General features: G+C 37.8%; 1 protein-coding gene across 4 annotated transcripts in view; it reads right to left on the bottom strand.

The window, feature by feature from the left end:
- Positions 1–21,755, bottom strand: part of LOC144014097 (voltage-gated inwardly rectifying potassium channel KCNH7-like) — a 31,634-nt gene that overhangs the window by 6,581 nt on the left and 3,298 nt on the right. Inside the window, exons 3-13 of one of the 4 annotated variants that reach the window (XM_077513627.1) lie at positions 16,214–16,369; positions 14,835–15,314; positions 12,080–12,100; positions 11,154–11,177; positions 10,343–10,557; positions 8,703–9,128; positions 5,946–6,177; positions 5,705–5,872; positions 4,107–4,306; positions 1,836–2,088; positions 1,550–1,755 (exon numbers count right to left, since the gene is read on the bottom strand). In XM_077513627.1, coding sequence (XP_077369753.1) covers positions 1,550–1,755; positions 1,836–2,088; positions 4,107–4,306; positions 5,705–5,872; positions 5,946–6,177; positions 8,703–9,128; positions 10,343–10,557; positions 11,154–11,177; positions 12,080–12,100; positions 14,835–15,314; positions 16,214–16,369 — 2,381 coding nt within the window. The remainder of the gene's footprint in view (positions 1–1,549; positions 1,756–1,835; positions 2,089–4,106; positions 4,307–5,704; positions 5,873–5,945; positions 6,178–8,702; positions 9,129–10,342; positions 10,558–11,153; positions 11,178–12,079; positions 12,101–14,834; positions 15,315–16,213; positions 16,370–21,755) is intronic. The other 3 variants (XM_077513629.1, XM_077513630.1, XM_077513631.1) reach the window with 3 other exon arrangements.

Below are 21,755 nucleotides of genomic sequence, written 5' to 3'. Positions count from 1 at the left end.
AGGTCACGATACAATATTATCACGATCTGAAGGTCACGATGCGATAATTATCACGATATTGTGGGGAGGTTGGCGATACGAAAAAAAAGGTCACAATATTGTAAAAAACTCAAAAATGAGCTCATACAAAAAAAGCCCACAAAAACACACACAATATTGCGTTTTTGTATTTGTATTACAGCAATAAAAAATATAAAAATATTATAAATATGATATATATATATATATATATATATATATATATATATATATATATATATATATATTGAGGCACACATGGAGTTGCATATTATGTTCCCCTTCATCTGACCCTTAGCGTGCATTTTAAACATAGAAAGGCCAAAACATGAATTGTGAAAATTAAACTGCACAAAAAATAGCCACCAGAGGGTGCTAGAACTGCACAAGTGGTAATCAACCCAACTTTTTTAACAGATGCGTTTGCTTTTACTATCGTGACATGATGACGATGATACATTTTGGCAGTTTTAATATCGCAATATCACAATATTGCCATTATCGTTACGTCCCGAGTTTCAAATCAGGGTTTTAAACAAGGCTTAGGTGTTGCAAACTAGTCTTAGAGTTTCAAATTGGGGTTTCATATTAGGGTTAAAAATGTCAAATCACGGTCTCAAATGGGTTGCGGTTTAAAATTAGGGTTTGGGGTTCAAAGTAGGGTTTGAGTTTCAAATATGATTTTCAAACACAGGATAAGGTTTCAAATCAGGGTTTCAAACTAGGATTAGGGTTTCTAATTAAGGTTTAAAGCTACGTTTAGTGTTTCAAATTAGAGTATTAAACGAAGGTTACAGTTTCAAATTAGTATTTCAAACAATGGGAAGGTTTTCACATTTGGGTTAGGGTTTCAAAGTAGGGTTAGGGTTTTAAAGTAGGGTTTCCAATTCTGTCTATTTTCACAAAATGATTATGGCTTCAAATGAGAGTTGCAAACTAGGGTTACAGTTTCAAATTTGGGTTAAATGTTTCAAAGTAGGGTTTCACAGTACAATTAGGGTTTCAAACGACAGGATTCCACACTAACTTTTTTACTCGGCGTACAGGTCCCCTTAGCTTGAAATTTTAGGGGTGCACGCTGTACATTGACGTCTATTTCTGATACATGGGATTCTTACGCAACAAAAAATATTCAAGAATGATTTTTTTTCAGAACAAATTTATGGGTGTCAATAAAAAAAAATAAAAAAAAAGACTTCCAAAACGCACATTTAGGGTTAATCTGTTTTAACGTGCTCCTTTAACGATAACAAAAACTTGATTTAACGTAGTGAACATGATCAATACTTTCAGGTCAGGTCACTGAATATTGCTCCCAAATAAAAGTTTAAAATGATTCATAAAGATAGAATGCAAATGTGTTGTACTAAAATACAAAAAAGTACAAATAAAATGTTGAACTACAACGCAAGTGTCCTTAAGTGGTAATACCAAAAAGTACTGCTCGTAGTATTGTTCTTTCTTTTTACTGTTCTTTGAGGATCATTTGACTTCTTTTTTTTTTTTTTTTTTTTACAAATGAAACCCATACCTTGGCATTTTCATCACAGAGGTCAAAGGTCAGCTCCAGGTTCGTCATGAAATTGTCGGCAAATTCTGGATACATGTCCAGGACCTCCAAGAGCTCCCCCCGCTGGATGGTATGCAGGTCGCAGTAGCTCAGTACCCGCACGTCAGCGCACGATTTTCCCGGCTTGGCCAACGGGTTCATCATTTCGCCAAAGATATCATTCTTGCCTGCAGGCGACAACACGCGTGACTGAATTTTACGTTGCTGTGACCAGGTGTTAAATAGCGTTTAATCCATTCAGACTCACCCAAGATGGCTACGACGACATCATCTTTGAGGATCTCGATGGAGCCGCGTGTGACGAAATAGAGCGCGCTGAGCACGTCTCCGCAATGGACCAGCGTGTCTCCAGGGGGCGCGTGCGTGGTCTTGAACCTCATGGCCAGGGCCCGGAGGCAACCTTTAGTGGCACCGCCGAACGCCTGGCAGCCCTGCAGGAGGTTCTTGTTGAGGTGAAGGCAGATATCTGCCTGGAGGCACTCGGGGAAACCCTTCAGGACCTGAAGCAGACATATTGGTGGTGAGAGCTAGTTGAAGGAGTGGCTTCTCTTTTACGTATTGTGTAAAAGAATAAGAAAAAAGGATTGCAGAATTGTTGATTGGTTCGTACTCTTCTTACAGCTTCAACGTTTTACCAATCACACTAATAGTTCAATATTTTTCCCCAATTAAAAATAATCTACTACTATGTACAATTAAGCAATCTGAAACTATACAGTTGTTTATTTTAGAGATAGACCAATATGTTTTTTTCAGGGCTGATAGTGATATTATTAGTAGTCAAGGACACCAATAACCAATATTTGGAGCCGGCATTCATTTTCAGTAAAAGCGAAAATATTGGCGTCAAAATAAAAAAAAAAAAATACAAACTTTCAAAGCTTAAAAAAAACACACACACACAAATAAATTAACCAATTAGGGTTTATAAAATATTGGAGTTAAAAAAAATAATCTTAGTCAATCATTTTTGTTTTACAAATCGAACAAAAAGTTCAGAAATTTTCCAGGGGCAGTAGCATGTCTTTAAAAGTAATTAGCTCCCTATTGTTTGTTACATTAAATATATTTTTTTTAAATTTCAAAATATCTGAAATATTACAATTTTCCATCCATCCATCCATTCTCATGATGTTTATTCCTCACAAAGGTCGCGGGGAGAAGCATCTATGGAAATTTAAATAATTAGTTCCCTGATTTATTTATTTATTTATTTTTCACCAGAACATTTTTCCAAATTATCGACCGTCTGATTCTTCAAAATAGCTGATGCTGAGATTTGTCAAAATCCTGAATTTTGGTCATTAATCGGTCTATCCCTAGTTCACATAGCCACTTCTTTACATCATGTCCAGGAGTCCCTAGGGGTATAAATTCATGAAAATGTCTGTTTTTCATTGTTTTTCATGAGACACATTTATTAACATGTATTAAATTTGACTGACGCTTTGCATGTCAAATGGGAGACGGAGTGCATCATGTTATTACCACAACAGGTAGACTGCTCCCAAGTCAATCGTGAGGGGTGTCGGGGAAAAAAAGGTGGGTTTTGTGTGTAGGTTATATATTATTATTATATATTTAAAAAAATATATATATTTTTTTTAAAGAAAAAGTAGGCTAGCTTTAGCTGTACCCCACTTCCTGAGTGTTCAAACAAGGAGTTAAGACAGTGGCCCATAATTTTAGCTCACTAGTAGTTCTGTATGCCCCCAAACCGGAGACGTGGTCATGGCACGGGTTCAATCCCCGCCATTAATTAAAAAAAAAAAAAAAAAAGGTTGATCAATTTCCAAAGACTTAAGACTTCAAAAGAGAGTTCTGTTTTTATTTTCTATCCATACAGTGTAGGAATACGTTAAAACAGTTCATGTTTGAGTAAACTGAAACATCATTGAAGTATCTCAAGGCTGATATAGTCTCTCTCTCTTTTTTTTTTTTTAATTTAAATCAAAATATGGTCACACTTATGAGACCAGAGTGATGCTAATACGCTGTTTTAACAGTAAAAGCTAATGGCTTTGTTGTGGAATATGATGGAAACAGCAGCAGCGTTAACAAATTGTACACATGTACCTCCTGCTCTTACCGGAGTGGTCCAATCATTCCATTTGGCATGAGGCAGACATGAAAAAGACAAACTGAAATAAGTACTATCAACAGTATTGTAATGATGAACATGACTTACTGGAAGAAGCAGAAATGCATTAACAGATCAACTTTAAGGAGATATTTTATGCTAACTAATATATTATAATCAACCAAAACAACCTCAGTGTCTTAAATTTCTGTGAAATGTTTTGGCCAAGACAACACATTTTTCACCCTCTTTTTCCGCAGATCTTGAAAGAAGCCAACTTTAGTGCCTTGGCATAGCTTTGTGTTACCATGACGACAAGCTAGTGCGTGCACTGAAGGCTTGTCAAGTGTGGCTGACTCATTTTCTGACAAAGGCAACCCCCCAAAACATACACACTTGATGCCTCAATGAAACCAGCAGAATGCGCATCTTTTATACCATATTCATGTCAATGCCGTTGGTGTACGTCCAGGCATGCTGAAAATACTCCTCCAGCCGCTGCCTCAGTGGGTTTGGGATCTGGTGAAAGCGGATGAATTCTTTGACGCGGAGCATCTGGAGGTGATAACGGGCCGTGCTGGAATACAACCTCTGGATGATGGCCGATACGTTCCCAAAGATGCTGGCGTACATGAGCGCTGAAAAACAAAATGAGGGTTTTGGACAGGATTTGAAACAAATACAGGAGTTGATGGTCAACTTTTCAATATTTCAGTGCCTTTTGCACGACGAGGGAGCTGAATGGAAAAATTCACAAGTGGTATTTGATCCATGATTGGACCACTACCAAAAAAATATTACTGAAACGGCGATTTAACTGCATTTGCCAAGGTTGGCGATCGAATACGGCAAATTCTGACTTCATATTTGGGCTACCAAACTTGGTTATGAACAAAGACCTCGTGTTTTATAATTACACATCTCATCTTGTTTATGTCTGAGATTGGCTGGCAACCAGTTCAGGGTGTACCCCGCCTACTGCCCGAAGCCAGCTGGGATAGGCTCCAGCACCCCTGCGACCCTCGTGAGGAGGAAGCAGTTAAGAAAATGGATGGATGGATCTTGTTTATGTAAGTGAGTTCATGAGAGAATTCCTGTGAAGCAAAGTTATTTTAGTTAACTAAAACTAACGAAAAAAACTAAAATTCAACAAAAAATAAAAACGAAAATGTTTTTTAAAAAACATAAACTAACTGAAACTACATTTCATGTTTACAAAACTAACTCAAACTGACTATAATTATAGCAAACATGTCTTTTGTTTTAGTCTTTGGTAATTAATTTAATGCATGAGCGTTTGGGGATATAGATTTATTTTTATAGTAACCGGAATAAGGACGTTTAAAAGTGTGTCACACAGAAGTGACGTCATCTAGCAGCAGCCAATAGCAAAGCACCTTCAGTTGATGTCGCTCCCATGGTGTTTTTTGAATATTGCACACAAGTAATAAACTTTATTGAAAAAAACAACAACAAAAAAACTAATACTGAAACAAATTAAACCTAAACTTAAATTAAGCATTTATTGAATAATTAAAACTAATAAAAACTAACAGAACCACCCTGAAAACTAATTAAAGCTAACTAAACTAAAAAAAAAAAAAAGAAAGAAAAAAAACTCAAAACAAAATTGGGGATGATTTTAAATGTGATTTTACATAGATTTATTTTGATATTAACCAGAATAAGGACGTTTGAAAGTGTGTCACACAGAAGTGATGTCATCTTGCAGCAGCCAATAGCAAGGCACCTTCAGATGACGTCACTCCCATGCTGTTTTTTAAATATTGCGCACAAGTCATACACATTTTTTTTAAAAACTAAAACTAATACCTGTACTGAAACTAACTAAAACTAAACTAAAACTAAGCATTTATTAAATAACTAAAACTAATACAAACTAACAGAACCACCCTGAAAACTAATTAAAACTAACTCAATAAAAAAAATAAAAATAAAAACTCAAAACGAAATGAAAACTAATTAAAATGAAAAATTCCAAAACCGTAATAAATCCCTGGTGTGAAGTCACTCACATCCAATGAGCATGACGCAAATAGAAAAGATCTTCTCAGAGTTGGTGTTGGGGGAGACGTTGCCAAAGCCCACGCTGGTCAGACTGCTGAAGGTGAAGTACAGCGCAGTCACATACTTGTCTTTGATGGACGGCCCTGAGCCCGGGTCACTGTAGTTGTATTTTTTCCCTAGGATGAAAAACCACAAGTATTATAACGTCATCAAAGCTTTCCTGAAATGTAACTAACGAGACAATCTCACCTATGGACAAGCCCAGGTTGTCTAGCCAGCCAATTTTGTGTTCCAAATAAGGTTTCTCCACATTGCCGATGGCGTACCAGATGCAGGCCAACCAATGAGCGATGAGGGCAAAGATGCACATGAGCAGCATCAGCACGGCGGCGCCGTACTCGGAGTAGCGGTCCAGCTTGCGTGCCACGCGCACCAGACGCAGGAGGCGGGCCGTCTTCAGCAGACCGATGAGGGTGGTGGTCTGCCAAGCAACACAAGGAACAACTTCAAACTATAGTTGAACACTATTCACGTATTTTTCTGTAGAACCTTTCCTCAGCTATTTGCTGAAAATGCTGCTTTCATTGTCACTGATGGATACTTTTAGCAAATTAACCATGTTATATTTTAACAGTCCACTGTAATATTCAAATTTAGAAATACATTTTTAAAACTAACAAACTATAATTTAAATTCATTAGTTATGATTTATTTTCCAAATGGCACTCAGAGCCTTCTTTTTTACACTTTTATGACAGTTACGAATGTTAAAATGTCACTTAAACATTGCTTGAATAGTTGCTAGAAATGAACCGTAAAAATCACAATTTTTTATAATAACATTCATCGAAACTGGTTTAAAAGAAAACATTTTCAGATGGCTATGTGGGCTCCAAATAACAGTAAAAAAATTAAAATAAAAAAGGTTATTTGAGGTAAATGGTTTCTAGGCAACCCTGACACACAAGATTACAATGGGTTTAAAAATAGATGTCGTTTTGGCATGAACAAACACAGTTTAAAGCAGTAAAATATTACCACTTGCAGGACCTAAAAATAACCACAGTCCCTCAATGATCACATTAACTAAGCCTGCATTTTCAGCATGTCTATGTTGGAATCAATTTAAATGTTGAATTATAAATCATTCACGGGTAGAGTTCTGTCCTTCCTGGAAGCAAATTATTGTGTGAAACTATGAATGCTGAAAGCACACTTATGATATTCGGATTCTTTATTATAGCAATTTATTGCGTCCGCTTTTTTTGGGCAGTAAAAACTCCCACATGATATTTCTGATTTACACCATTCAAATTTCAATGTGCTTCTTTTTGCATAATTTAATGTCTAATGTCAACTTTTCAGACAGACATTCAACTTTTACTAAGTCAAACTTTCCACTCCCACATCCATACATACAACTTATCATCATTCCCAGGTGTGATATTGCTGCAGTGGCGCAGTACTTAAAGGGATACTTGACTCATTGAACCATTTTCAGCATTAAAAAGTTCATATTTTTGTCATGTTTCGGTTTTGGGTGGTTGGGTTTTAGTTTGGTTTTGGGTGTTTATGTTGTCTTTTGTCCAGTTTTGTCTCCCCCTAGTCTCGTCACTGTTAACTTTGTCCACCTGTGTGTGTCTCCCCTCCCCGTTTGTGTGACCTAATTAGTGCCCTCTTCCTGCTGTGTTTCCCAGGTGTGTCTGGCTATTGTCTCATTAGTGTTGGTATAAGGGAGTGGTGTTTGTTTCACCCGGGTGTGGGAGCATTGCATGTTGTATGTTGAATGGTGTATCTTAGTGTTGTGGCGTTACTACCGAGCATCCGCGCCAAGTCATCCGCGCCACGTCTTCACGCCCTACCCAGTCTTCACGCCATACCAAGTCTGCCCACATTCGTCATGCCAGGTCTGCTCCACATAATGCCACGCCAGTCAATATAGTCAATAAAGTCCTTCTCATTTCTGTCAGTTCCCCTGCCTGTTTTCTCCGCTTTTGGGTCCATCCACATCGTAACAATTTTGTCTATAATTAATGTGGTAACTTCATTATTTTTTATGTGCAATTAATTAAGAACTATTTTTTTCCTGTTGCTGTCAACTGATGATGACGTCACCTGTGCTGAGGAAGTAGTTAACGACCAATCGTGGCTCACCTGTTTTCTGGGGTTCGTCAACAAACTGAGCCAGGATTGGTCGTTAACCTACTTCCTCAGTACAGTTGATGTCATCATCAGTCGACAGCAAGTAGAAAAATTACTTTTTAAAGGTATTAATTGTACATGAAAAATAATGAAGCTACCACATTAATTCGGAACAAAATATGAACTTTTTACTTCTGAAAATTGTTCAATGAGTCAGGTATCCCTTTAAAGTGCTTTGTAAAGTCAGCAGGTAGTCGGTGACTTGTGAGCACATTTTACTATACCTTCAATTTCACATATTAATCATCTAATTATTAAATATTCATTGTACTTAATGTCATTTTCATTTCATATTAATTTTTGTCTATATAATTCTGTTCTATTCTAATACTCAAATTCAACGCAAGTATCAGTATTATACAATTACATACCTGTCAATACCATTTGACAACACTTCAGTGTTGACAGCAAGTACACTTTGACTCAGTTTAGGAGTGTGGTGGAGCTTTTGTACAGCAAACATGAGAACAGGGTTCGAACCCTTCCTTAGACTGATTGTAGTTTATCTTCTATTTATTTATCATTCAGCTACAATTTAAAATGTGTCATTTTCACATAATTTATTTTTCACTTTACTTCATAAGCATTCCACAAGCATTCCACACAGAATCAAATAATAGCATTCAGCTTTCAGCATTCACACGCAATTTCTCTAGAAATTGCACGTCTAGTTTTACATCATATCTTTCTTTTGACTGACATGTTACACATTTAAACTACGCCAATAAACAAGAAGGCTAATATCACCATTTAAACCATTTACCCAGTTTTCCCAATCACTCCGCCTTATTCAGATCATCTCACCTCATCTGACCCCGATCCAAAGATGAGCAGGTCAAAGGGGATGGCGGCCACCATGTCTATGAGGAACCAGCCTTTAAAATAGTGGACAGCTATCTTGCCTGGGTGGCTCACCACCTCCTCATTGCTGTTCACGTACGTGGTCCGGAAGTTTATGAGGATGTCCACGATGAACATGATGTCCACCATCAAATCCACCACGTTAAGCGGCGAGCAGGAGTAGCCGCACTCCTGTCTCCTCTGCTCCTCGATGTCGTTGAGGAGGAAGGCGGCCGAGTAAGGTGTGAAAATGGCCGTGTAGATGACCAAGAGCAGGATGAGCCAGTCCCACACTGCTTTGAAGGGGCTGTAGTGAAGGATGGTGCACTTGTCCAAGCGCTGGGTTTGGAGTTTGTACTCGGGCAGCACGTCGGCGCCCAGCGAGAGAACCTGGAGAGGGTGGTGCATGATTATGACAGCTTTTGACGAGCATTATTGTAGTTTGATGAGTAGGATTACATTTTTGTCTGTTTTCCAGTGGTGCGCACCAGGGATGATGGGCAAACTTTTGTACTCAAGATTCACGTTTGATTTTTAAATCAAAGCCTGGCCAAGTCGGTCAAAGTCAAGGATTTAAAAAAAAAAAAAAAAAAAAAAAAAAAAAGTGTCCAAATCTGTATGCAAATTAAGAAAAATATTTTTAAATAAGCTATGGCCTCCTGCTAAATATTAGGCAATATCCCTCGCTTCCCATCTTTAAAACTTGCCTTCAAACACATCTTCATTATTTGGCTTTTTTGTTTATTTGTTTATTTTATTTATTTATTATTTTTAATGTCTTGTATGACTAATTTTTGCTTCATGTAAAGTGCTCTATAAATAAAGCTGACTGGAGTGTTGAGAATTATTTAAAAGAAATTTAATTGGAATCAAGTTACGTAGTTAATTTGTTCATAATAAATGTATAAAGTACGGTAAAAAAATAAAATAGATGAAAAAGTATACATAAAATATTTAAAATACTTAATTTTTAAATGATCAACTAATAATTTATTAACATTTGAAAAACTATATCATTTAATGAAATTATAATTAGCCAAATATTTACTACTATACAGTAGCCCACATAAAGCATGTAAATGCACTATTAAGTTCTGTTATTTACCATTTATTAATTTAATATAATTATTGACATGAATAAATACAAAATAAATATAAATTAATAAATGAATTTTAGGGAAAAAATGGCTAAATAGTTGCATTAATTATTACAGGGTTAATGCAAATGCTCGTTGGGCCAGATTAACTAACATAATACTAACATAATGGGTCCATGCGTGGCCCGCGAACCATTTTTCCAAACGCTGCTGTTCACAACATACTGCTGACCATTTTGTAGCCATCAGACAGACACTTTTTTTTTTCCATACGTTTTCTCAACTGTATCTTCTAAACTGTCGTCTTTAATAAATTCTAATAAAAGCAGCCTAATTTACAAGTCAATCACTGCACTGATCAACTATTTACAACAAACCTTGAACAATTATGTAGGCAGCAATATGAAAGTGTTTAGCGTAACAGGTCGATTACTTGTAGTTTTTCACAATTTGTCCTTATTGCATGAGAGCAGTTTACAGTACAGGAAACATTACACTTGGCCTTACCTGTGTGACTTTATCCGTGACATTGTGCGTGCGGTCTTTGACCTTGGATGCAATCACGGTTTTCTCCGAAGATGGGGGCGAGGGGCACTTCTTCTCAACATTGGACTCGGAGAAGTTTAGCGTGATGAGGGGTATCCTGTTGATGGCGCTGTACTTGTTGAGGTTGGAGTCAGAGGTGGAGCAGAGAAGACTTGATTTGATCTGGATGAGAGGCCCTGAGGAAATGAAGCAAAAGTGTGTCTTCATCTATGACTATAATGATGCATGAAGAGAGTTTAAGCACATCACATGTAGTGAAACATGAACTCGACACACTTTTAATCCATCACAATTGGACAGCGTAGATGTTTTACTTGGCTACATCGTCAGCCTTCTTATACTGGATTATAAAACAGCTGCAATATTTCTAAAGCAATGTACGGGAGCATATACAGTACGGTGGTACCTTGACTACAAGTGCCCCAATTTATTTTAGTTCTGAGTAACGATGGTGTCACTTTGTCGATTTATTTATTTATTTTTGTGCTGTAAGTCAAGTTACCACTGCACCGTGTTGACATGTCGTCTACACAATATTACGCATTTCTCCTCCATTTTGAAAACACATCAAACAGTGACATGAGTGACCCAAAGAGAATTCTGGCTGACACAGAACCAGCCCCTCCCCACTCGAGCTGCTGCCAAGGCCATACAATATCGTGATTGAGGGTATAGGACACCGAAACAGACAGTTGAGGATGAAATGTGCATGCACAGCTTCTACCAACTGTAAGGACGCATGCACTGGAAGGGAAAACAGCTAAAGCCATACCACCAGCCATCCAGGTGCGGGGCACTAGAGGTAAAGGGGAAAGTGACATTATACAAAGTAGCTATGATACCCCATTACCATCTTGTTAGCTTTTGATGGAATTTAGTTATATTATTAATGTTTCATTCATCATACGTATTGACTTATTGGGGTTCCCACAAATACTATAGGTCTACATGATTCTGTTTTTTTTTTTTTTTGTTTGTTTGTTTTTTTGACGTACACATGAAATCTGTAAAGTAAATTTTACTCTAAACTGAGTCCATTGGGTCCCAATCTACAAAGACTAAAATTTACACTCGGAAGAGATTAAAATATTTAGAGTGAATTTTAGTCAAAGTATTTTTAGTGTTATGAGACACTTTGCCTATCACATAATAAAAAAAAGAAAAAAAAAAGAAAAAAAAAAGTTACACAAGGGTTGAGGAACAAACTCACGCCCTTCATCTTGGGAGACTGCCACTCTACCACCTGAGTTATGCCACTCCTACTGTTTGCTTATATCCAAGAGGAGGCCAAAAACATATTGGAGTTATGAAAATTCCAGCTAACACGAGCGATTTACTAAGACACAGCAAGAGCTGCGTGGCTCAGGGAGTAGATTGGCTGTCTCCCAACCTGAAGTTCCTCAACCCTTGAGTGACTATTTTTGTTTTGTTTTTTATTTTACTCTCTTCCAAGTGTGAATTTTACGCTATTTAGAGTGGGACCAAATAGGCTCAGTTTAGAGTAAAATTTTACTCTACAGAATTTACTGTGTATAAGTAATAACCCAACATCTTCAATGATCCTTTTTCCAAAATCATTCGTCATTTAAATTCAAAGAATATTTCATTTAGCCCAACCCATGCAGCAAGCATGCTTGAATTGTGCACTGAATGCATGTTAACCAACAGATGTCTAAGAGATTCGATACAGTGAAATACCTTTGATATTGCGGCCATTGTCTGCGATGGCAGCAATTAATATCAGAGAAGGTGCAGGGGACAAGGAGAGGAGGAGAAATGAGAAAGGAGCTTCTCTTTTTCTATGTATGCAAATTGGATCTGACATTAACACACCACCACTGACCGTATGAGCAACAATCATTATTTTGTAGTCAACATGCAACTGTATTGGACTTTGATGTTATGGTTGACTGTGTTGGATCCAGAAAAACAAAAAGGTCGTTCTACACTTCCTCTTCTTAACAGTCGCCAGAGTGATTCGTCCTCTTCCGTTGCTCATCTTCTACAACTTCTGCTCTAATCTCCAGCTACTTACAAGTCTTCTTTAACCATATCCACAGATCAGCAACTTCCAGTGTACTTTCTTTGCACGTGAGAACCAGCTCAATCTGGCCTCTCGAGCTTTGACTCCAAACCTTCCAGCTTTCTCTTTGATGAGCACATTTCTGATCAACGTCTGGTCAATTACGAACCCAACAAAGCAATTTATTTATATGTTTCTCACTCTTTCGACATCATTTGAGGTTGCCACTTCGTATTTGAACCACCACTATTTTTATTCAGACAGCCAGACAGCAGCACCAAACACATTTCATGGTCCCAGAAGAGAGAGCTACTCTGATTCAGACAGGCATGAGATGAGAAAAGTGCCCCGCGGCCACCACAAAACATTCATCAAAAACGCTACCGCATATATAAGGCTCGTCTAGAAACCTAACTGCTCTTGTTCCAGACTCAAGTGGAGAATAGGGGCGCAACCATCAACAGCAAACTACAGATCTTCGTCAACAGATACTTAAGAGTCATCTGAAGAAAAGCACCAACAACATTCTATGATAGAGAACATTCCAGAAGCCTATCAGCTAAAGTGCGATGAAGAGAAAGTGGGAGTGGGATAGGACACACTTGAGGAAAAACCAACAGACAACACACAAGGCAGGCAGGCAGGCACTGGACTGGAATCCAAAGTTGAAGAGGCCAAGACATACTCGGGAAAGATCAGTTGTAACTGAAGCCAAGAAACAAGACCAACAGTGCCAAGCTGACGATTGCTCAAAATGTAATCTTTTGGAGGGTTGTGACGAACTGGACTCACTGTTTCAATACTTTAAAGACCCAGTGTGTAGTCCACAGCCTGATCTAGTGGTCAAAGAATAGCATTAGAAGCACGCATGAGCAGGCACACTAGGATGGCTGAGAGAGACTACATTTTGCAGACCAACCACCAATGTTATTTTGCGTGAGCAACGAGCATCTTGGCGAGCGGCAGCGACCTGGCAACCATTGTGAAGCTCGGCAAGAGACGCTGAAAGACAGATTGAGCTGGAATTAGCCGGAGCAGCTAACAATAGCTGCTAGCGGGAGTAAGTTGGAGCCATAGGCTGGAGTGGGCCCGAATCACGGGGGTTAGTGACGACCACCTGCAGGCCCAAGCTGTGGAAGGTAAGCACTGGTCGACCCATTGGGTCCGACATTCGATGCAATATCACCTGGGATAACAACAATTCGCAAATTTGTCCTTTGGGCATCCATAGCAGGAAGACGGCTGCAAAACATGGCAGCTCAAGTAAGGTGAGACTACAGCTATGGAATATAATTAGTGATTACAAGCCCTATAGTTATATTCAAATAATCTATATGTTTTTGCGATGCTACATATTTCGTCATATGCCCCACATTGTGTGCCGTTCACGGGTCCATGGAATGTCGAATGGGAAAGCCGGGAAAGGACAAAGAAGTGCCCGGAATTGCAAAGATAAATCAAAAGGATTTCCAACCGAGAAAGGCTACCAAAGTGTGTTCTGACCATTTAGATCAAGTCCCGTAATTGTTATTTATATAGCGCTTTCAAACAGCCTTAGGTGTCACAAAGCGCTTTACAGAAACACAACATAAAACAAACATTTTATTGATGGTAAAATTAATGCTTTTACCATAACGTAATTAGGATTGTGATACATGTGAGCCGCTAACTGTGGCAAGCTCTGGCTCAAAATAGATCTGGAGGTCAAGCTGTTTGATTTCGAGATCTCTCCAAATACCCTTCAAAAGTTGAAATTGTTAAAGTGTACAAAAATAAGTGATGAATCAACAATGTTGTTGTTTTTGTTGTAACATGCTAGCGCTTAAGCTAGCGCGGTCGGGGAAACTTGCTAACTTGGTTTAAAAATAACCCAAGATTCTTCGCCTCGAATTCACAGATGATAAATGCACATAGCAACCAATAAAAGTTGAAAGTATTGAAGATGCAAGAATATCCACGTTTTGGGATCAAGCCATCCTACATCAGAGCATATGTGATGTTGCCATTTAGTCCGGTCCGGGCAGTAACATCGGCAAATGTTTGTAATCCAATCAATTCCACAAATCAAACGTTCTCAATGTGTACCGCTGCAAGGAGTGTTGAGCTAAACCTTCTGCATAATGTCTTGCTTACACAAGTAATGTTAGAAGAAGCTGGGGGTGACATTCATCAATAACAAAAGAACATTCGGTCTAAACACAATACAAACACAGCTGAGTCTACTGGAAAGTTGACCCACCATGACGGGCCAACTCGCAATCCCGTGACGTCCATGAATACTATCAATTGACATAAACTGTTGGTTTTTAAAATTACTAAATTATTAGTTCACCACTAGATTGCTCTAGGGATCACTGAATGGCCCAAATATTGAAATGACGGGATTGTATTACCGGTACTTTTATTTTTGCACGTAGAACAAAGTCCTACCTTCGCTGGCGTGCCGATCCCTGAAGGCCATCTTGGAGTTAGATCTAAAACCATCCACGTTGTAGAGAGATGAGGCTCTACGAATACTACATACGCTCTCCCTGGATGCAGTGGGAGTGAGGCCTGGGATGGACGGAGCGGCAATCATCGTGTCCCCCTGACTCTTGTCGCGAGTCTGGATGCCAGCTTCATTTGGGTATAATCTGTCCCAAGGACTTTTAGGCGACGAGTGACACAAAGGGCCAGAAACGGGCGTGGAACAAAAGCTTGGGACGATGAGGGTGTGGGTATCGTTGGGGTTTGAAAGACTCCAGCTCTCCCGGATGTTTGCGAGTTGGTCGTTGCACATTGCCATCGAGTCATCGCTGTGGCAAGGAGATTCCACCATCACATCGTCGGGGTCCTCCTGAGGAAGGGACTGCTTGCTGATGCCCAGAAGCGGTAAAACAGGCAAACGGAAATGGAAGAATCTCCTTGTTCCTGAAGGAGACGTTGGGTTATAATCAGTCACCGGAGCCAGAATTTTCATTGTGTTTTATTTGCATTCCGTATGGTAGACTTTGATCTTGCCTGTTCCCAAATATAACTACTAACATACTGTGAATGTATTTTATTGCTTTGATATTGCTGGATCCACACCATGTCTCAGCATGGCTGTGGCAGCAACATCTGGCAGAGAGGAATAACATCTAATATATGCGGTTTTCAACTGAACATTTCCCACCATCATACGAGGAGAACTGTACCTTCTGCAGTAAAATAATTGTCATGCAAGCTAATGTACCAACCCACACTACTAAATACAATCTAAATACTAAATATCTAATATCTAAATACTATCGAAGCTGCGGCTGCAATGATGGTTCTAAAAAGAGAGATGCTTAGGCGATATCTGATTAGCCTAAGGTCTTGAAGGGGAAGTCAACCTTAAATATTACTTGACAATAATATGTTGTATGTAACCTAACTAGTCTAAACATGACATTCTGATTAGTATTACATTTGTGGACTACGAGTTATGCAGCATTTTTATCGATCTCAGAGGGCAGCCATTTTGCCACTTGCTGTCGACTGAAGATGACATCACAATCGCTCAGGGCTCAGGCAATGGCCAATCACAGCACACCTGTTTTCTGAAGCTGAGCTGTGATTGGTTGTTACCTGAGACCTGAGCAACTGTGATGTCATTTTCACAAGACAGCAAGTGGCAAAATGGCCGCCTTCTGATATTGATAAAAACTGTTGGATGTTGCTGCTTAACTCATATTCTACTGCAATATTAACAAAAATACCATATTTAGACTAGTGGGGCTGCATAGACCATATTATTGCCAAAAAATGTTTGGGTTGACTTTCCCTTGAAATATATTTTCACTTACGTTGGTCAGCTTTGGAAGGGGAGGCGCGGGTTAGTTTCTCCACTGAGTCACTGCTGCCATCATCCAGAATGTAATCAAAGTTGAGAATGAACATCATGACCACGCCCTCTTCATTCTTCACCGGGATGATATGTGTAGCACAGAGGAACTTTGAGCCTGACGAAAGAAATTGAAAAAGTGTTAGTGAAACTGTCTATCCATCCATCCATCCATGAAAAAAGACCCAAACATTGATGGCAGCAGAACTGAATTCATAGTCTAATATCTGATTTAGAGACCTTATTTAATTTGACTTATTCAGTCCCTTAACAATGTGCTTCAGAATACACTTTGCACATGTACTTACAGTATGTGTGTATATATGTTTAAAAGGGTGACTTGTGTGTTTGGTTGTTTGGCTGGCTCTATAAAAGTGGGTCATAGCCAAATGTGAGTTCCAGGGGAGAATTCCTGCTCTACTTAGTAATACTGTACTTTCATCTGGATTTTGTTTATTTATTTTTATTTTCCAACCTGCTCCGGTGGGAGGTTCATTTGTAATGGCAATATTTTCATATTGTTTTTCATATATGACTCATTCATGCTCAGGAAGTTGTGTAATGCACATTCAGTTGGAACATTTCTAGAAGATCTTCACAGTCAAATCAGGCTGCAAGTTGACTGTCGACAGGAGGTTATTTATAGCTCACTCTGCCTCAACTCATACAGCATCTCTTTTCAAGAGGAACTTAACATTCTGTCCACAAATTCGGCAGAATGCAGAAATGGACAATATATATATTTTTCCCCTCCACAATTTTATATATATATATATATATATATATATATATATATATATATATATATATATATATATATATATATATATATATATATATATATATATATATATATATATACATAGTGCAGCATGATATATATTGTGGTGCAGCAAGATAATAAATGAAGGTTCTTCAGCTAACTTTAGGCAGCAAGAGGTTGATTTATGCATTGGGCAGCCTTGACTCTGCTGGGCTAAGCAGTATGATAGCCTTAATCGTACATCACTGTCACCAAGATAGGAAGAAGACATTAATAAGTCATATTAAGCCTGCTGATATGAAGAGAAGCAAGTTGATCACTCGTTCAGTGGTGAAAATCATTGAATCTCCTGTTGATTGTGTGGGTTATTTGTTTGCCCAATTACTAAAAAAAAAAAAAAAAAAAAGCTTAAAAAAAGAAAATAAAAAAGAAAAATATTCTTTGTTTCTATATATAATATGTAGCTACATTATTTTACAACAGCATTGTATAGTAAAGTGATTTTACATTGAGAAACATCCCTTTTCTGTTTTTTTTTTTTTCCAGGTACTTCGATTTCCTTCAACACTCCAAAGAGTCAGAATCAGATGTAGCTATAGTGCCTGTATGTTATTTAAAAAGTCATACAAGTAGTAGTAGTCGTGTATGCTGTTGGAAAGATATAACAAAATATACATTTACATATACACAAATGTATAAAATATAGTCAGCTGTTAAGTAATAAAAGCTACAATGATTGAACACACCTATAGCAGCACTACAAGAGATGTGCAAATTACAAATCATGAGTTTGGCACTTTGGCATTCAAAAGACAAAAACACAGAAATCCACCATGTGAAGAATGTACCGATAAATATAAACTCATAAATATGCATGTACTAATATGTGGTTCGTAAATATACCCCAACAACTTGATTTAATACAGTACTGCAATAAAAAATCGTTTGATGTTACTCATGAAAACTTGTTCAGATGGATCATTTTATGCAGCGAAGTATAAGATCTGAAATGTCGCATTCCAATGCGGTTCTGTGGCTATAATACATTTCACACAATAAATTATTGAGGAAATAAGATGACTCTTGAGCATGTCGTCCAGTTTCAGTTTCATTTGATTTCATTTCCACTATCAATAATTTAAGACAGCGCAGCTCACCGTGCATTTGCAAGCAGGCTGAAGTGCAGCAAACGCACACATCCTCATATTGATGTGCTGTTGAACATCAAGGTTCTACTTTGCAAACTTTAAACCATTTTTTTTCTCTCTCTGTGGTGTCCTCCAACGATAATCATTCTTGTTTACTTATCGTAGATTTGTCAACAGAGATGCTAGCATGCGCCAGAGATAAATCTTAAAACAACACTATCATTTTATGATTATGAGGATTATTCTTCACCTCATTGGGCATTCTGTGGAGAAATGACATATGTGTTAGAGCCACGGATATAATTTCATGGTTCAAAAACATTGCGCTATGGGCATAAGAAAGATGCTACATGTATTCGACTGACATTTGACAAGGGGCTTCATTTTTCACCATTTTCAAGCCTCATTTTATTTACTACATTTTTTTTTTTATAATTAATTCAAATTTGGCAGGCTTGTAAACAAAACTCTTCTCTGTTTACTGTAAACACGAACATTCAAAATAATCAAATAGATTAAGTACAGAATACTCCAAAGTTTTATAAAAAAAAAAATGACTACGAACTTGACTTTTTAAGTTGTTGTAACTTTGTATGCTTTTATGAGTAATTTGTACTAATAATTTCTGATTAAATTGAACAAGACTACTTTTTGGGGATAGATAACTTAAAAATATAAATGAGCAGTAATTTAATGAAAATGTTATTTTGTGATTAAAAAGTTACTGTGAATAATTGAGTTGCTGTAACAGAAAGTTTTGAAGTAACTTGTATCAAAAAATTAAGATGAAGGTAATCAAAACATTCAAGTACGGGAAAACTTTAACTTTCGAGTTGATCAACTCAAAAAAACAAAAAGTGAGGCAACAAGCAGCAATTCATTTAGGAATTGTCACCTTCAAAATTGCATTGCAATGCTCCATTAGTCTCGCAGGAAATCATTTCCACCCGAACGTTAGTCAGCCAAGTGTCACGATTCTGCACTGCCTTTTAATTTGTCACTGACGTTACCGGCATGTGCCGCCACCGTTTCATGTCAATGCAGTTATCAACTCTAATGACAAGTCACACTGTATATGTACATCATGCTGTGTTTTGTTCATGTCACGTTGCAACCGCATGTGTAAAGTGATAATACACCAAAGAGCTAATCCTTCCTGATACAGGATTTATATGTAGCTCATGCTTGACATTCCTTAGATATACACGAGCTTCAAGTGTTCCAGTAGGCAGAAGACAGACAATGCTTATAATCATAAGGGTCTTGTCCTTTGAAATATTTCTGATAGCCTATATAAAAAAAAAAGTGTCCAGCTATAACAATAATCTGATGTTATTCAATATTTCTAATGTTAAAAAAAGAATGTTGACAGCATACTTATCTGATGATAGTAATAGCATATTTTCAAGTAAACAATCTGAAAGAATCATTGAAATCCTTTTGACCTAAGTGCCTTCTGTCTTTTTAAATATCAGATTTAAAGAAATCTTGACAGTCTTGACAACAATAACAGTCAAACGAGACAAAGTGCCATCATTGTGTCAGTTCTGTTATTTCTCAGTAGCATTAACATACCAAACAATAGTACGGTAATTTCATCCCACAATGGGAACATTTTGGATTTTATAGCAGCGAATGGATAGATAACTCCTTTCAAAATGAACTGTAAATGTTCCCCGTGAATAGAAACAACGAGCCAAAGAGGCCGACGGGAGGCAATCAAGTAAATGAATGTCATTCTCTCAAAGACTCTATCAACTCAAAGAGGGCACAGGTAGGCGGAAGTGTGATCTATGAATAAATGATCAAATCTGTTGGGGTGGCGTAATCCATCTTCCTTTTGCAGTCATTATTCAGTATATAACTGGAGGGGACGGAAGGTGGCCTGCTGCACACCGTGAGCTCCTCATTAAGAGGCAAATGACAAGACCGAAGGGTTGCAAAGGGGCACGCTACAGATAATGACATTGTGTGTGGGAGCTTTGCTTTATAGATCCAACTTTAAAATAACCTACATGTGTCCCCTGGAACCATACCAACAAATTATTGCTGTAAAAAAATCAATGATTAGAAAAGCTATAGGTGCTTTCGATAATACTGGTAATACTGTTTGGATGAAGGTAAAGATACCAACAGTTCATGTCCTGTACAGTATCTGATGATGACACAGGGTTTTGTTCAGGGTCTTATCTAGCTAGTTCACTAAAGGACAAGCAACTTAGAGATTTGTCTTAACATAATTTATTTTTATTTTTTTAAACTCATGAAAGAACATTAATATGCAAGATGTGAGAAAGTTACAGATGACTTTGCTGTTCTTTTTACCACCGGGGTCACCAAAATCTGCTTGCAAAATGCAAAAATTAGCCGTGGGGTGAAAACGGACGGTAACAGTACAAACCATAAAGATCAATCCGAATATTTTGCTGACACAGTCTCACTTCAACCACTCTGAAGGACACTGGGAAACATGCTCATGCTGACAAAAAATAAAAAATAAAAGTTTGGAACTTCGGATGACGAGTTATATTAGTGTTACTTTTAATCTATGGTAGTAAAGAGCTCTGATAGGTTCTGAGGTTGGATCCCAAAAATGCAGACACAAATAAGATTTTAACGTTTTATTCACACAACTTAACTAAACAAAAGACAACGAGGATCGTGACACAACTCGACTAAACGAGGAACAACAAGAATCGTTAGACACTAAGCTAACTTGGGCTGTGAAAGTACACCGAGGAACAGAGTTAATAATCCGACAAACACACACTTCTCGGTTTGGCTTAAATAGACAGTGAATTAATCGGCTTGGCTGTGGCTAGACATGTGGGTAACAGTTCTGACAAGGAATTATCTCATTGGCTGTTGACCAGAAAAAGAGATTAAAGATTCTTGACATCACATAGCTCATGACATCATATAGCTTAAAACCAGTTGAAACTAGACGCCGATTACATCAGTTCAAAACATCAGTTCAAAACAGACAACTGACCTCACGGTCATGACCCAAACTTAACCCTGGCGTGACCCAGTCATGACAAGCTCAATCGTAAACATCAAAATATTGATGGACAACATATGCCAGGAACAGAATCAGAGACCTCTGTGCAAAAGAGCCAAGATACTTCTAACAATCTTCAGTCCTACTATGAGATCCTGAGCATAAGTAATTCTGGCATTATGGGGAACAAATGATAAGTTTTTAGAATTTGGCTTGCCTTTTTACCAATACCTTCAAACAACTTTACCAAAACATTTGAATGACTTTACCAATATGTTCCAACCACTTTCATCAATTACGTTCTAAAGACTTTCCAGTACGTTCAAACAACACCGCCTAGTCAAAATCCTTTACTCCACATAGGCAGTTAAACGCTTGCGTAACAAACACCCATATGGGTATACGGTGATGAAGATGTTTTGTGTTCAAATTCACACTGATATTTAGCAGGGCTGCATTTTGTAATTCAAGATCAAGGTGAGGGCATCCCATAAACTAATGGTAAGAGGCTAACAGATTAGAATTTGCTGACATTACATTGATGATAAAAGGATCACTGACTTACAAACATTGACAACTCCACTCCGAATCA

This window comes from Festucalex cinctus, chromosome 2 (assembly GCF_051991245.1).
Source record: "Festucalex cinctus isolate MCC-2025b chromosome 2, RoL_Fcin_1.0, whole genome shotgun sequence".
Taxonomy (NCBI): Eukaryota; Metazoa; Chordata; class Actinopteri; order Syngnathiformes; family Syngnathidae; genus Festucalex; species Festucalex cinctus.
This window is presented reverse-complemented; position numbering and strand designations above follow the sequence as displayed.